The sequence below is a fragment of the Fulmarus glacialis genome, unplaced genomic scaffold (genome assembly GCF_000690835.1).
Source record: "Fulmarus glacialis isolate BGI_N327 unplaced genomic scaffold, ASM69083v1 scaffold10766, whole genome shotgun sequence".
NCBI classification, from domain to species: Eukaryota; Metazoa; Chordata; class Aves; order Procellariiformes; family Procellariidae; genus Fulmarus; species Fulmarus glacialis.
The window spans coordinates 1,609-16,003 of NW_009218770.1; the positions used below are offsets into that span (position 1 = coordinate 1,609).

The 14,395-nt window shown below is 35.5% G+C and overlaps 1 protein-coding gene across 1 annotated transcript in view; it reads right to left on the reverse strand.

The window, feature by feature from the left end:
* Positions 1–1,238: 1,238 nt before the first annotated feature.
* Positions 1,239–14,395, reverse strand: part of PPP4R2 (protein phosphatase 4, regulatory subunit 2) — a 31,853-nt gene continuing 18,696 nt past the window's right edge. The window contains exons 2-8 of the mRNA XM_009580146.1: positions 13,105–13,275; positions 8,034–8,127; positions 6,541–6,578; positions 5,964–6,038; positions 5,399–5,542; positions 4,532–4,800; positions 1,239–3,585 (exon numbers count right to left, since the gene is read on the reverse strand). Coding sequence (XP_009578441.1) covers positions 3,272–3,585; positions 4,532–4,800; positions 5,399–5,542; positions 5,964–6,038; positions 6,541–6,578; positions 8,034–8,127; positions 13,105–13,275 — 1,105 coding nt within the window. The 3' untranslated portion in view covers positions 1,239–3,271. The remainder of the gene's footprint in view (positions 3,586–4,531; positions 4,801–5,398; positions 5,543–5,963; positions 6,039–6,540; positions 6,579–8,033; positions 8,128–13,104; positions 13,276–14,395) is intronic.

Below are 14,395 nucleotides of genomic sequence, written 5' to 3' on the forward strand. Positions count from 1 at the left end.
CTCAGTGCTGCAGACAGAGATACCTTAGCCTTGGAAACCCTCAGAACACAATTTTTGTATCAAAAAAAAGTTTACTTCGTTCAAGCCAGCAGTAGATCCAAGAGGATTTGAAGAAGAAATCCAAGTTTGTCCTGGACCTGGTTAGCAATACAGAAAGCAGTAATAATCCTTGCCCCAAAACTTTATGCAGCAAGGACACAAACCCAGAGGTCGTTGCACAGGGATATGGCTTTTGTTGTTCCAAGCTCCATTTGCAAGACAATAGGATGCACGGCTTTCCTACAGCAAACCCCTTGCACTGGGGAGCCTGGCCAGCGCTCCTCACATGGTCTCTGGAGAGCACCCAGCAGAAGCGCCTGCAGATAAATTACCCCGAATTCCAGCAACTTCTGCTCCATCCACTCAACCAACTCGAAGACTTTTTTGAACACTAACTTCAATGTACTAGTCTTTATAACCCCAAGTACATGCTGTATTAGAAAGCTACCTCTATTGCAAGCATTAAAGTAGTCCCTGAGGTTTAAAAATCAAGGCTGACAGAGCATCTCAGATATTGTAAGATCAACTTCTCCGAGAGAGCAATTTCTCTTTTGGTATCAGAGCAGAGTTAAGGGCTGACCTTCACCTTGTATTCTGAAAAGTAAATCCATTACATTTTCTGTTTATATTCTAGTCCCATGTAATAGGTTTTTTTAACAGGAAATACACCCATGAGCACTATAAAGCACCTGTTGCCTGGTTTTCCTTCATGAAAGCAAGCAGAACAACCCATTCTGTCTGAATGGCTGTATAAAGAAACATGCTCTGGGGTGTATCTAATTATGGAACTTAAAGCATCCAGATTTAGAAAAATACAAGCTATGAAAATAGATTCAATGCTACACCTCCACACACACTGAAAAGTGACTGCCTGTGTAGCTGGAGGTGTGTAATGCCTCTGACAAAATACAGCTGCTTAGAAATGCAGTAGGTTTGGTTTGTTTTTTTCTAAAGCCACATTAAAAAAAAAAAGGGTAATCTCCAATTTAGTAAATGCAATCTTTAAATGTATGCACATACTTAGTATTAAGATGCTTATTGTGATGTTAAAGCATGATTTCAATTTTTATTAGCCATTGCAAAAAAAAAAAAAAATTGCAGATATATAAATGGATCCATACCTCAAAGTTCTTATGCAAGTCTCTACAACAGTGGCACTAGTGCTGCTAAAACAAACATATCGAAAGGTCACAGGTGCTTAAAGAACAAGTTTATTGACAGTATCTTCACAAATAAACAGTCTAAAGAAAACTTCAGAAATCTCTAAACTTAGAAATTTTAAAATTTTGTTCTCATTGGCAAAATATTAAAAAAAAACCCAACACAAAGAGAAGTATAAGATGTCACTATATTTTTAAACTTTCCTAATTTCAACATTTTGGTTCAGTCCTTTAATTTTATAATACACATCCAACCCTTAAGCACAATGAGTCAAAGTACAATTTTCCTTCTGTAAGGGGATCTCAATCAATAGGATTTTTTTTTTTAGCAAGCATCTCCCTCAATCCTGTCTGCTTAGAACTTGATAGGTAACATCAGCAAGAAGTAACTTTATAAATATTCCAACTGAGCCAAATTACTCTGGTATTAATCAAAACCTAGATTTCCCCGAAATGATACAAAGCATACCATGTAGTACAAGAAACTATCAGCATGCATTTTAGAGGTCATTTTTGTACTTCAGGTATGTAAACTTAAAACCAAAGAGGGACAATTCTGATAAAAATGTACTCAGATATTTCATAACATTAATATTTATTGCTTTATATGAATACTGTATTGAAAGCCCAAGCATTCAGTTTACACACAGAAATTATACAATTATATACCGTTTCACAATGGCAGTGAGCACTCATTACAATCTACAAAAATCTACTTTACAGAAATTTAAAAATTCTAAATATCAAAAAGGTACAGTTGAAGAAACAGGTATAAATTTGGCAGCCAGTAATTGTGACTGGGAGGTTGCAGCTTGCATGTCTTTAAATATGGGAACTGGAAAATATCGAGAGTTTAAAGCAGTAGTTTGTGCTTTGAGCTGGTTTGAAAAAAATGTAACACTGGCTGTCAAAGTAGCATGTTCAAAAATATTTAGTTCACTTCCAAAATGTTATACAAATCATGGTGATTTCTATGCACCCCTAAACCTTTTAGTCGTTTAGCTCAGGTACATAACTATGGTCATATATTAATTCTTCCAATACAGTGGTGTGATCATACCGATGCCATCTGCATACCTTAGAATAATTTTGAGACTTCTCTACAATATTCACAATGCTCCAAGAAGCACTCAAAAAGGCAAGTACCTGTTCATTTCTTCCAAGATATTTTCTTATCATATTTTCAAACATTTCTTCTACAAAAGTTTAAGCTAATGTTTTGATTACAGCGTTCTCAACATAAAGCACATTTTCTCATAAATAAATGAAATCCTTTCACTCAGGCACCTCAGAAGTATACAAAAATGTTGCAATCTGAACAGTTCTCTTGGAATGTGTTTACTCTGGTGTTTTCAACAATGTTAATATTTCCAGGGTTTCATATGGGCCAGATTTCATTTGTTTTGTTTTCCAGAGGCAAAACAAAGTGCCTTGAGAGGTGAACTCCGTCTTTTCCTATAGAAAAAGTATTTGCTGTATTTATCTTTTATAGAAACAGAAAAATATACCATTTCCCCCTTAGAACAGTGAGGGTACACATACATGTGCATGCGTGCATATACATGTGTGTGAAATGTAACACATTTTAAAACACACAACATAAGGTTTCATAGTGTGTATTCAAATAAAAATCTGGAAACCAGCATGAAACCCCATATTTCACATGTCAAATGTTGAAACTGTAACCAAAATATGAAGTAACTGCTATAGCTGTCAGAAAAAGACAAAGACAAAAAGCTTTCTTGCTTACATACAACTAGGTGTGGTAATCTCCAAAAAAGTTGTCAAAATTATAATTACCTTCCAGTTTAAAAACTTTTATTCTAAATAAAAAAAACTATACACAAACCACTGATTTGACCAAACGAAAGTTCAGCGGTAAGCAGGACCTGAAGGAGCTGGTATTCACAGTTCTTATCATGTACAACTCTTTCAAGGTTCAATCCATGGAGAAGTTTATTTTACAACCTGCTTCTTTTTGTAAAACTAAAGGTCCACTTTATTACATAAAATTATTTATACAGTGTAAAACCGGAGCCTTATGGAAAATACTGCATCTAAGTGTATTTAAATTAGTCTTGCTCCATAGGTTCATCTGCAGCTTCTGTGGCTTCATCACTGTTTTCCATAGGGGTCTCTGATGAAGTTTCTGGAGTTTCACTAGCATAGGACCCTAACTCTTCAGTTTCACTGCAGTCAGCTCCACTACTGGCAGATCCACTAATTTCATTGTCATCCGAGTGTAAATCCTTCTCTGCTTGCGACTGATCAGACTCCTCCATTTGATTGTTCTCCTCAGAGGTCTCTTCATTCACAGTTGAGGATTCAGTGTCTTTTTCTTGATCTTTTCTGTCTGGACCAACATTTCTGGGAGACATGAAGGACTCTAGAAACAGTGAAAGTACAGTATTACTAAGGCATTTTTAAATAAATCTTAACCCTGCTACTTTCCATTTCCAGCTATGCTGAGCAATTCTTCTGACAAAACCCAATTTTATTAGATGTAAAGTATTAGGTGACTTCATCAGGATAGCCAAACTATCCTAATATACCACAAAATAAAGTCCAACTTTTTTATTAAATAGGTAGCTTCACTTAATTAAGCTTCAGTGGATAAAGACACAGTCTAACAAGTAACTTTTTCTTGCTTCCGCATATTCCTTTATTTGTCTTCAGAAGCAGTCTTTTGGAAATGTTGAAAGTGTTACTGTTTCAAGTGTACATCCATCGTGATTTAGAACAACATTTTACAAATACATGAGCCACAAAAAATAAATAATAAAAAGGAAACTTTGGAGAGTATGTAAAAAAATAGATCAGTCTCTTAACTGTAGTTATCTTTTTTAAATTAGGTACAGGGCCTGCCTTAGAGTGAGGTAATTTTCACAGTTCTAATAGGATCTGGAGAGATTGTTGCTCAGCCTCCTCAGTGAAAGAACGTAACTTTAAATCCATATTTCAGTAATTTATTAATAATAAAGACAGTCAAACATGGATATGACCCATCCCCCTTCTGCAGAAGAGATGAGAATATCTGATGATACCCTAAAGTAGGGATTCTTGAATTCTTGGTGCATTGTTACGACCCTCATGTAATTTACTGCCTAAGAAGATTTTAAGTACCATTTTATAATTTTTTTAAATAGAGATGTAGGACAAAGAAAAAAGAAGTAACAGAATTGCTAAACTATGTGAAATTGAAGTATGAACAAGCAGTTCATCTTTATGCACAACTGGAGACATTCAGCAATCCCAACAGCATTGGCCTCCTGCAAAGAAAATCCCAACTCCTTGGAAAACGCACAGAGGAAAGACAATAAAATCTGCAATACCTTCCTCCTCTTCCTCTGTACAGTGCTGTCTGGCACAAGTAGCATCTTTTTCTTTATCCTGAGATGTAGAGGATGTTTCTGTCTCTTCCCCCATGCCTAAAGAAACTTCACTGGAGGCAGTTTGGTTAGGTGCATCTCTGGCTTCCCCTTCCTTGTCAAATTTAAGTCTTTTTACCTCATGTCCTTCTGCTTCTGCAGGATCATCTTCAGAGTGCTTATTTTTTACTGGGCTGCTCTGAGCACTTTCTGATTCAGATGCTGGTGATTCACTATTCAAACAACAAAAGCAGCTGTAGTTTTTATTGAAGAAAAACATTCTGCATCTTGTCACACTTTAACTTGAAGTAGCTGCTACCTTTTTTTTTTTTAAAAAAAAAAACCACTGTACAAGAGGTAACAGTAGAACTCACTTATTACATAACAAAACCTCAAAGCCATCACTCCTCCTTCACCTGATTGTCAATAAAAATGCAGAGTCGTCAGGCTACTCTGGTGGGTCCAAATTACAGGCAGCTCCTACTGTCAGAATCAGTGGTAAATGTTTATGAAATATCGCATCTGGTTATAGTTTAACATCCTGACACAAATATGGTAACTGTAGATTTCTGAACTCTATTATTCACTCTTCATTTTTACTATACATCCCACACACTTACAAGATGTGTTACCTGCAACTGTGGAAACTTGAGCTGATAGTTAGACAGCCCAAACAGTAGTAGGCACACATCAAATCCTGCTGCAGATATTTGTATGTTAAGACTTAATTATGCATACCTTAGATGGCCGTTCTCTTTTAAAATATTTTTAAAACGTAAATGAAAAAAACTGAGAATAATAAAAACTCAAAATATATTACTCCTCACAAACCTGTGTTTTTTATCTTCTGTTTGCTGCAAGCTCGATTCTTTATGTTCCGTGCTGTCTGGCAAACCGTTTGTTGTCATAGGAGTTGACAAAGAAACCTTCGGTCGATTTACTGGTCTGGGAGTTCCAGGACCATTTACATTAGATCTTTAAAAATAATAATAAAAAATTAACCCATCCTTTTAGTAAAGTAATTTGTTCCTAGTAGGCAGAAAGCAGCTATAACCTTGTTTTAAAAAATCACCAAAAAAAAAAAAGAGATCAAGTACTTCGCTATTTCATACTGAATAAAAAATTCCTTGCCTACAACATGCAAACTATGATAACAACTTTAAATAAAAAAAAAATTCTGAACAATGAGGTTACAAAAAGATCAAAAAATAGGGTACGTAGTGTGTTATGTTCATGCCTCTTCTACCCTCCCTTCCTCCAGTATTCCACGTGGCACCCCATTTTTCAGGCTATCTATTTGGGATCAGAATAAGTAATGATAAGGGATCTGAACCAGCTATTTCCAGAACTACCTTGCTTTTATCCAGAAAAAGTTAACTCCCGAAACTAAACTTACCTGTCAGAGTACCCTGGTGAATTTCCTGGGAACATAACTCCATTCATCCGATTTAAACTATTGGAATTATTTTTCCTAGCAACAACAACCACAAAAAAGGAGAGAGAGAGAGGGAGGGAGGGAGGGAGAGAGGAAGAGAGGGAGATATGTTATGAATAAAGGAACTTTAAATTACTTTAAGCTTGTTTGCACAGAATCCCCCCCAACTTAAATAGTCCCCCACTGCCAGTCCTCAAGGGGTTCTCTACCTATACATTATACTAGGGAAATAGACTATGATATGAATTTACAGCGCAACTGTTATTGTGGGGTATCCGTTTTTTCCCCACCACCAGCTATGGTATAAAATAACAGCTTAGTGTTCGGGGATAATACTGAACTGTACCATATATCCGATTCCAAAGCTGTTTGTTCATTTCCAAATTACTACACGTAAGACTTGCAGACCACTATCACTCTGCACGTCTGTCTTTTGGATACAACTACTGCCAGCAGGAGAAATATATTAGACACACATGCACAGATTCTCCCCTCTACTAACACAAGCTTTAAGTTTCAAGAAAAAGATTATACTTACTCTGAAGACGGATATACACAGCTGACAACCATGACATTCTGTAATACACAAACAACACATTAAGAGTTCAGAAACAAAAGCTTCAGCTCTTGACAACACCCCAAAAAAAAGAGTTACAGGATTTTGGTCATGTCTGTTAAAGCATCTCTACAGAACACTGGGTTAAAAGCTACCGACAGATACATTAAAAAAAGTCTTTGCTCCCTCTTTACATAAGGTCGGGCCATAATTACAGTAAAAGTCAGTCTTTTCATAAGTGGGTTACCGTCATAATGAGACCAGCGCATTAAACCTCAGGCCCAAGTGTTTGTAATTTCCAACTGAAGTATCTTTGGAAAGCAAAGTATTCCAAAACGCTAAAAAACTGCATTGCTGGAGAAATGCTCTATTCGTACGTGAGTCCTGCACTCAAAGGTGTGCAAGCTTATTAGCTATTTTTGGCACAGCCACATTTCAAATGTTAAATTATTTTGGCCCCGCATAAACAAAGGGCAGAAATAATGATTAATTCAGTACGCTTTGCTTAGCCACCTCTCCCTCTTGAATGGCACTGCAAATTAAATCAATTTTAACATTTAGAAACCTAGCTTAGAAATTAGGTAAATTTCTCTCTTCAAATCAATACTTAGCCAAATTATACAGGGGGGCTTTTATCACAGGGCCAGCTAAATTAATCCATGTGAACTTTAATGAGGGTTCTCCATAAAACCTGAGGTGTGGTTTCACAGATCTCATTGTTGGCCAAGAAACTGCTTTGTGAAATCCGTGTCTCATCATTTATTCCTGACCATCTCCTTCCCATCTTAACTTGCAAGAATACACCTGATTGTATCCACCATAGCAGTGAAAACAAATCCATTTAAAAGTTAACTCTTCTTCATTTGAATAGTTTAAGTAGGAACCTCAAGCCAATTTTGCCATCAAGAAAATTCTATGTGGAACCACATCCTGAAAGGCTGTTATTTACTTTTGAAAGATCCCACATTCTGACATAAGAATACCATTAAATGACATCTGTACGCTTCTACAAAGGCACAGTCCTCTACACAAGAGGATTTAAATACTGAAACAAAAGACATTGGAGGGAGGGGGCCTCCCTTCTTCACCTACTGGATCTAATCTGAACCCAAATGTGGAAGGAAATGCCTGATCAAAAAATTCAAACTATTTCAGCTGATTATTTCATTATTTCTAGCTAGGACTCAATACAGAAAGTGACATTACACCCTCCACAAACTACAGTTTGAGTACTGCACAGTGATTAGGAAACACAACAGTTACAGCCCTGAGATTTATTTTTATGTCTTAAGTTATTTTAAAACTGCTTTTTGATATTAAAAGGTATGAAACAAACTCATACACCTAGAGTAGCTATTAGTTATACTATGGCTATGAGCCATAATGAAACCAACAGACCTTTGGGAATAATTCCGAAGTTATTTAAGAGGTAGTTGTGACTGTTTAGCTGTGTTCTCTCTCAGAAAAATACATACCTTTTCCACACCTCTTAGAAATTTGTCTGTTCCTGTGTAATTCCTCCTAGGATCTGTCAGCAACTCACAGAGTCGCTGAATAGTGAAGGGGATGCTGCAATGAAATAGATTTATAACAATTTAATTTTATTTTCAAGAGTATGACTGCTAGGAAGCAACATTATTGCTTTCTCCCCCTTACTGAGAAGATAGAAAGAAAACAGTACTGAAATTTCTTATCATTAGCAATATAGGGTAGTAACTCAAGGCCTTATTTTCCCCTGTCTCATACACTGAGGTAACAAAACACTGTCCTTTGTGCTCACCACCACAAAACTCTGAAGTAGCATCCTAAATACATCATCCCACAACTCAAACAATTCATTAAAACAGTGAAAAGGAAATCAGATCATCAACAATAGAGTAGTTTAAGACTGTATTTATTATTCAAATATATAGAACAGAAATGGTAAGCGATTCAAAACAAATTTGAGTCATACACACTAGAGCTAAAAAATTCTCAACTTGTAGTTTATTTCATGTTTTACAAAATACATTTACAGCAAAAGCATTAAATGTTGGAATTAGTGGAACCATTATACTTCAGCTGTTACAAATACTCTATTTTGCCACAACTGGACAGTATAGTTATCTATCAAGGAACAGCTCCGTAAAAATAATTAAATTCAGCGTAAGATGTATAAATCTATAAGCATCACATTCACACATTCTGTTTTCCGACAATTCTGCGCTCAATTTCATCCTTACTTAAATGAGAAACTGACCTTTCAGACAAGCAATACTTTACATACATTTACCAGTTACCTGAGATGTCATACACTTTCATTGCAAATTCAGTGTCACATTTTAACAAACTTCTGTGACTTTTGACAGAATAGTAAAATACTTTAAAAGTTATTTCAATAAAATAATAAAGAATCATGCATTTTTACAGTTAACTCTTTGAAGTTGAAGCCATAAACATTTCAAAAATTCTTCTAAAAAGAGTATTTGATACAATACTTAAGAACCATTTCTTGATTGGGAACATGACTGATACACCAAATAAGAGCAGTTATCAATACAGACTTACATACGTGTGTGTATATATATGCCTATACTGTAAATTTTTTTTAAAATTCAACTTTTATTATTTTCTGAGGAACGCAGTACACAGTATCTTAAGCCTATTTCATGCATACAGTATGTATCTCAAGCTTAGTTCATTAGCTGAAAAGCCACATCTTAAAGATGCACAGATCTACCACTAGTTCAGTGAAAACAGGTCAGCATACCTATGATTAATCATACTACAGGACACTTCACTTTAACTAAAAGCAAGCAGTAATCAGAAAGAGAGTGACCAAGTATCAACAATTTAATTATGTTTTTCAGAACTGTCTGTATATCATGTTACTTAGGAAGTTATAATCCTCAGCTGGAAAACAATAAGGAGGTAGGCTACAATGCAACCACCCTTAGCCCTAGCTCCAACACAGCTGCCTGAAAAAACACAGAAGTTATATCACATTCACCCCACTAGTTAATGCCTTAATTACACCATACCAACTTATCTTTACTTGACTTTTAAGAATAGAAAGATGGGGAAGTTAAACTCCATCAATCAGCTGTGGAGAGTTAGAATATAGCTGATGAAGCATTAAATACATTAAATACTTGCAAAAAGTAATGCTGTAAGATGACAGTATTTTTAAAACATTTGTTCTGACATGTTATTGCTTAAAAGCAAGTAAAATGGCAGAAACCAAGTGTTTTAGCACACAAGCAAAATACATTTCACCTCCCTATTTTGACCCAGAAGTATCTCCTCTCCCACCCCCAAAATTTGTTAAGTACAAGCTAGAACAAACCAGGAACAAGTGTTCCTTTTAATTTACTTTATTAAATGAAGGGTCTTAAGCTTGACAATGGTTCTATCATTATTAATTTCCCCAAAGCTTCCTCAGTATCAATCAAATAGTGCTGCTGTTCAGCAACTTTTGGTAAACCAGTAATCTTTCTGACACCCAAATTCTTCATGAAGTTCAGCTTCTGTATGGTGCCCTCTTTTAAAAAAAATTCCCAACTCTAACTCAGTCACAAAGAATTTACTTCATCTGTTAACTTTTCCACATAGGTACAGCACTAATGGTATCCATTATTTCTCATTGATGACCATTTTGATTTTGGGTTGAAAAGTCAATAATTAAAAAAACTTTTAATTTTTTAATAGGCTTGATTGTCCGTTCAAAATCAATTTATTTCACAGAAACAAAAATACACAGAATTTTACATTATTTTTCATCAGCCAAATCTGTAAGATGTCCTGGAGAATCACTGCCTGGCTAATTTGTATTTAGCTGTACCTAACTGGACACCTGGAGTACTAAGACATGAAGTATTTTAGAACATCAATATAGTTCTGGCTACTTGGGGAATAAGCATACTCAAGAAAGTGTGCAGCCTGCAACTAACTCCAGAAGTAGAAGTTGCCTTCCTATTTCACTCTCAGCTATAAAAGGTTTAAACCAAAACCAGTTCATTTCCCTCCAAAATTTTACATAGTGAACTGAACTTCATTTATTGAGCAGCAGATGGCACCAAGTGTCACACTATCACCTCCTCTGCATGTAATTTTTTCCAACACTTACAATATTTTTAGTTGGCAAAACCCAAAGTTAACTTCACCTCATGAATTCTTTTCGGTAAAACTATTATTTTAAAATAGTTTAACAAAGTGATTTTAAAATAGAAGTAATTGGAATTGGTGTAAATCTATACATGAACACCAATGTAAAAGTTTGTGAGTAGTATGAGAATTGATCTTAAATGCTTAGAAATTTAATTTGTTCAGTACATGAGCTGCATGAATAGTCCTAGTCTGCCTAGTGAAGGTAACCACTTAAAATTCCATACGAACACACTCAAAACTGCACTTCCTAGCACTATAGTTCAGAATTAATTACAAACCAAAAATTCATTGTATGGACAGGATTCAAGAGGGATCTGGGAAAATTACTTGTAACAGCTATATTAAATTGTAGCCAAAAAATATACATAAATGAAAATCTGGATTATGATGATGTCTATTTTATTCATGCTATGAAGACTCTTCTGTCATCAGAGATCCCCAATAACTTACCTTGGAACTTTCTGCTTCATTAGCAAATGATAAAGAAAATGGCAAGTTTTTTTAAGAAGTTCCTACTCCAAAGCAATTCTAAAGTATAGCATGAGAATCTGGCTCTGCAAGCATATTACACAATGTCAAGTAAGATTCAGTAAGGTTAAAATAGCCAGTTTGTGCTTTCTTCAAAAGATACTTCATCTAGAAAGACCCCAAAACAGGGGTCATTCTTAATTCATTACTTCTTTGACTTTAAAAAAGAAGTTTAAAAAAATTAGCTAGTTTTAATGAGGTCTTTCCCTCAACTCTTTTAAACTAACACCAGTAAAGACATCCTAATAATAAAGTCATAGCAAGTAGCTTCCTTCTCCACTATGGTACCCTGAAGTGACATCCACAACTCTAAATAAGAAGCCTGAATATATCCAATCACACAAACCAAAACCTGCTGCTGTTACTTTTTGGACACATCTCCACATGATTCAGCTTTCACGATCATATCCTCGCTGTAGCAGTTGTAGGATTTATTAAATGAACTATTCTACAATCTTAGATTCTGAAACATCCCAATCTATTATTTTCTTTATGGAAACTAATGTATGCAGTTCGCTTCCTCAAAGACTGGGTGGTTCACTTCAAAGTATGAGGAAGTTGAGCACTCAAGTGTTACAGCAATAGATCAAAATAGAACAGCCACAGAGTAAGCTCCAGACTTGGTCATCCAGAGGTTTGTTTAGTACACTTCAGAACAACAGAAGGTAACAGCAGCCCATTCATTAACTGTCCCCATGTTGAGAACATTACACATTTTGTGGGCAGTGAAACATTAACAAAAAGCTGGGGGAGGCGGGAGAGAGAGAGACTCAGGCATGAAGGATAGGTTTGTTTTTCAATTCCTTTGGTGAAGTAGTCCGGTATAAATACTGGGTAGCTGAGAACAAGCTGAATTTCACATTCTTAGAAGTATCCTACACAAGCTATTTGAGGGGGTGGAGGGTGGAGACGAGATCTGATTTCTAAGAGACACTTAAACTGCAAATAAATTAAGTAGTATGGAACAATGACAGTAAAAATTATTAACTTAGCATCAAAGTATGATACTAAGGACGTGTTAGTAGTACCTCCAAATCTGAAATTTCAGGTTAACAGGGAGGCAAGCTTTATAGTATGCCCATTTACTGACAAGCTGAGAAAAATGCTGAAAAAGTCTCTCTTAAGCAAACATTGAGACCCACAAGCAGGATGACTCAGCTTATGGTAAGTATGTAATCCAGTTTAGAAGCAAGAAAAGCTATTAAAGCTATTATAAGCTATTAAAAAGGATACACCAAATAAAAGACAAAAAACAAAAATCAGGAGCTTTATTTTAAAGGAAACAAAACTTCCATAATCACAAAACCAGCCAAGGGTATACACTTTAATCTAAGACACCATCAGCAATAGATCAAATACCCCAAGTCACTCAATTAGAAAGTATCACTCGATCTATAAATTCAAATCTGGCACAATTTAACAATTCAAAACCAGGTACACCTTGCCGCCTGGTCGCACCATGTTTATCACAGCATTACTTCTTCAACAGCTACTGAACTGCCACAAAGCAATTAAGAACTGAACACCAAAAGACTTCTTTCAATTAGGTGTTTCAAAATATATGAAAGAAATCTGACTTTACTATCTATTTTACCTGTTAAATGTACATAGTAATACCATGCTTCATGGTAAAACTACAAATCGAAAAAACTGAAGTGACTGACATGTCACAGGATGTCATAATTTTCATTCAAAGACAGAATAATAAAATGGAAGTTCTGAAACTACTGTAATATATTTTCCAATGTATGTATTTGCTTCTGCGCATCTATTTGAGGAAGGAAAATGAACAGTCACAGATAGATAGTACAAACTACTAAGTTAATAATTGGGAAAATATTTTTGTTATCTTGGAAAACAAATGATACATACCCATTAAATCCAGTGACAATTTTCAGGATTCTTTCTTTCATCTCTTCAAAGGGAATATATTCCACATTTGGATTAGGGGGCCCTCTTGGCTCAGGAGCTGAGGTTCTGAAATCATCCATTACTTTCTCCAGTTTGAAAATAAAATAGCCTTTAAACTGAGACCACTGAACCCTGCATAAAACACAAGAATTAAGACATATGCAAGTCAGCCCTAAAACCACAGGAAAACAGAGTAACTTTATGTTTGCAAAACAACATTCATGCTGGTATGCCAGTCCTAAGATAAATGAGGCAAGTAATGCAGTATTATTTTTCTTCCTGAATTTAAAGCATGATAACTATTTAAATAATTACAGTAGAACAATATTACACAAGTCAATTGCCATTAACAACAGAGTAAGCCATTTCCTTAAAGGACCAATATCCACTTACAATTCAAACCTAATGTGAAATACGCACGGGTTCTACACAATTTACCAGTGAGCCTACATGCTGCCTAACGTTTTCACTGAGCTCACAAGAGAAGGAGAGAAAAACAAAAAACAAAAAAAAAGAAAAGAGGGGAAAAAAAAAAAAGACGTTTTTCAAGTCTGGAAACCATACAGCAATTGTACACAGCATTATCTGTTTCCGTTACAAAACCTTACTGAAAGGCCTTTTGTAATTAACTGCTCAGTATCCATACACCTTAAAAGCATTTAATAGTACCTCTTTTTCTCAGAAAGGCATATGTATTTTGTATCGCAGTTAGCACTTGCCGATGAATATTTGAGCAAAACAACTTTGACTCCTGAAAAACATTCCCACAACAATAAGTAATCTATTAAGATCTTTCCAAATTACCTTCTGCCTTACAACTTAGTTTTGTCATTTATAGAATTCTATATATTGAAATTTTCAAGAAAACAAGTGTCTCACACTGCATACAATGGACAAGGTGGGAAACTGCTGAGAAAGCCCTTCTACACAAACTGCCCCACGCAACAGTCACAGAAGTAGTTCTGGGCCTCCTCTGGCTAGTGCATTTCTTAGCAGCATAGGGAGCAACTTGAAACAACTGATTTAGTTCAGTTACTATCAATTTTATTCTATTAATGCTGATGCCCGAGCTTTCACGGCTACAGGATGGAGATGCTAGTAGAGAAAAAGAAGAAACAGGGAGAATAACAAACCAACAATAAAGAAAGAGAGAAAATTATCTTTGACATTTATCTATAACATATGCCATCTGGAATAAAGAGGCTCCAATCAAACCAGCATAAACCCCTGGACAGCCCTTCAGCTCCTGCTG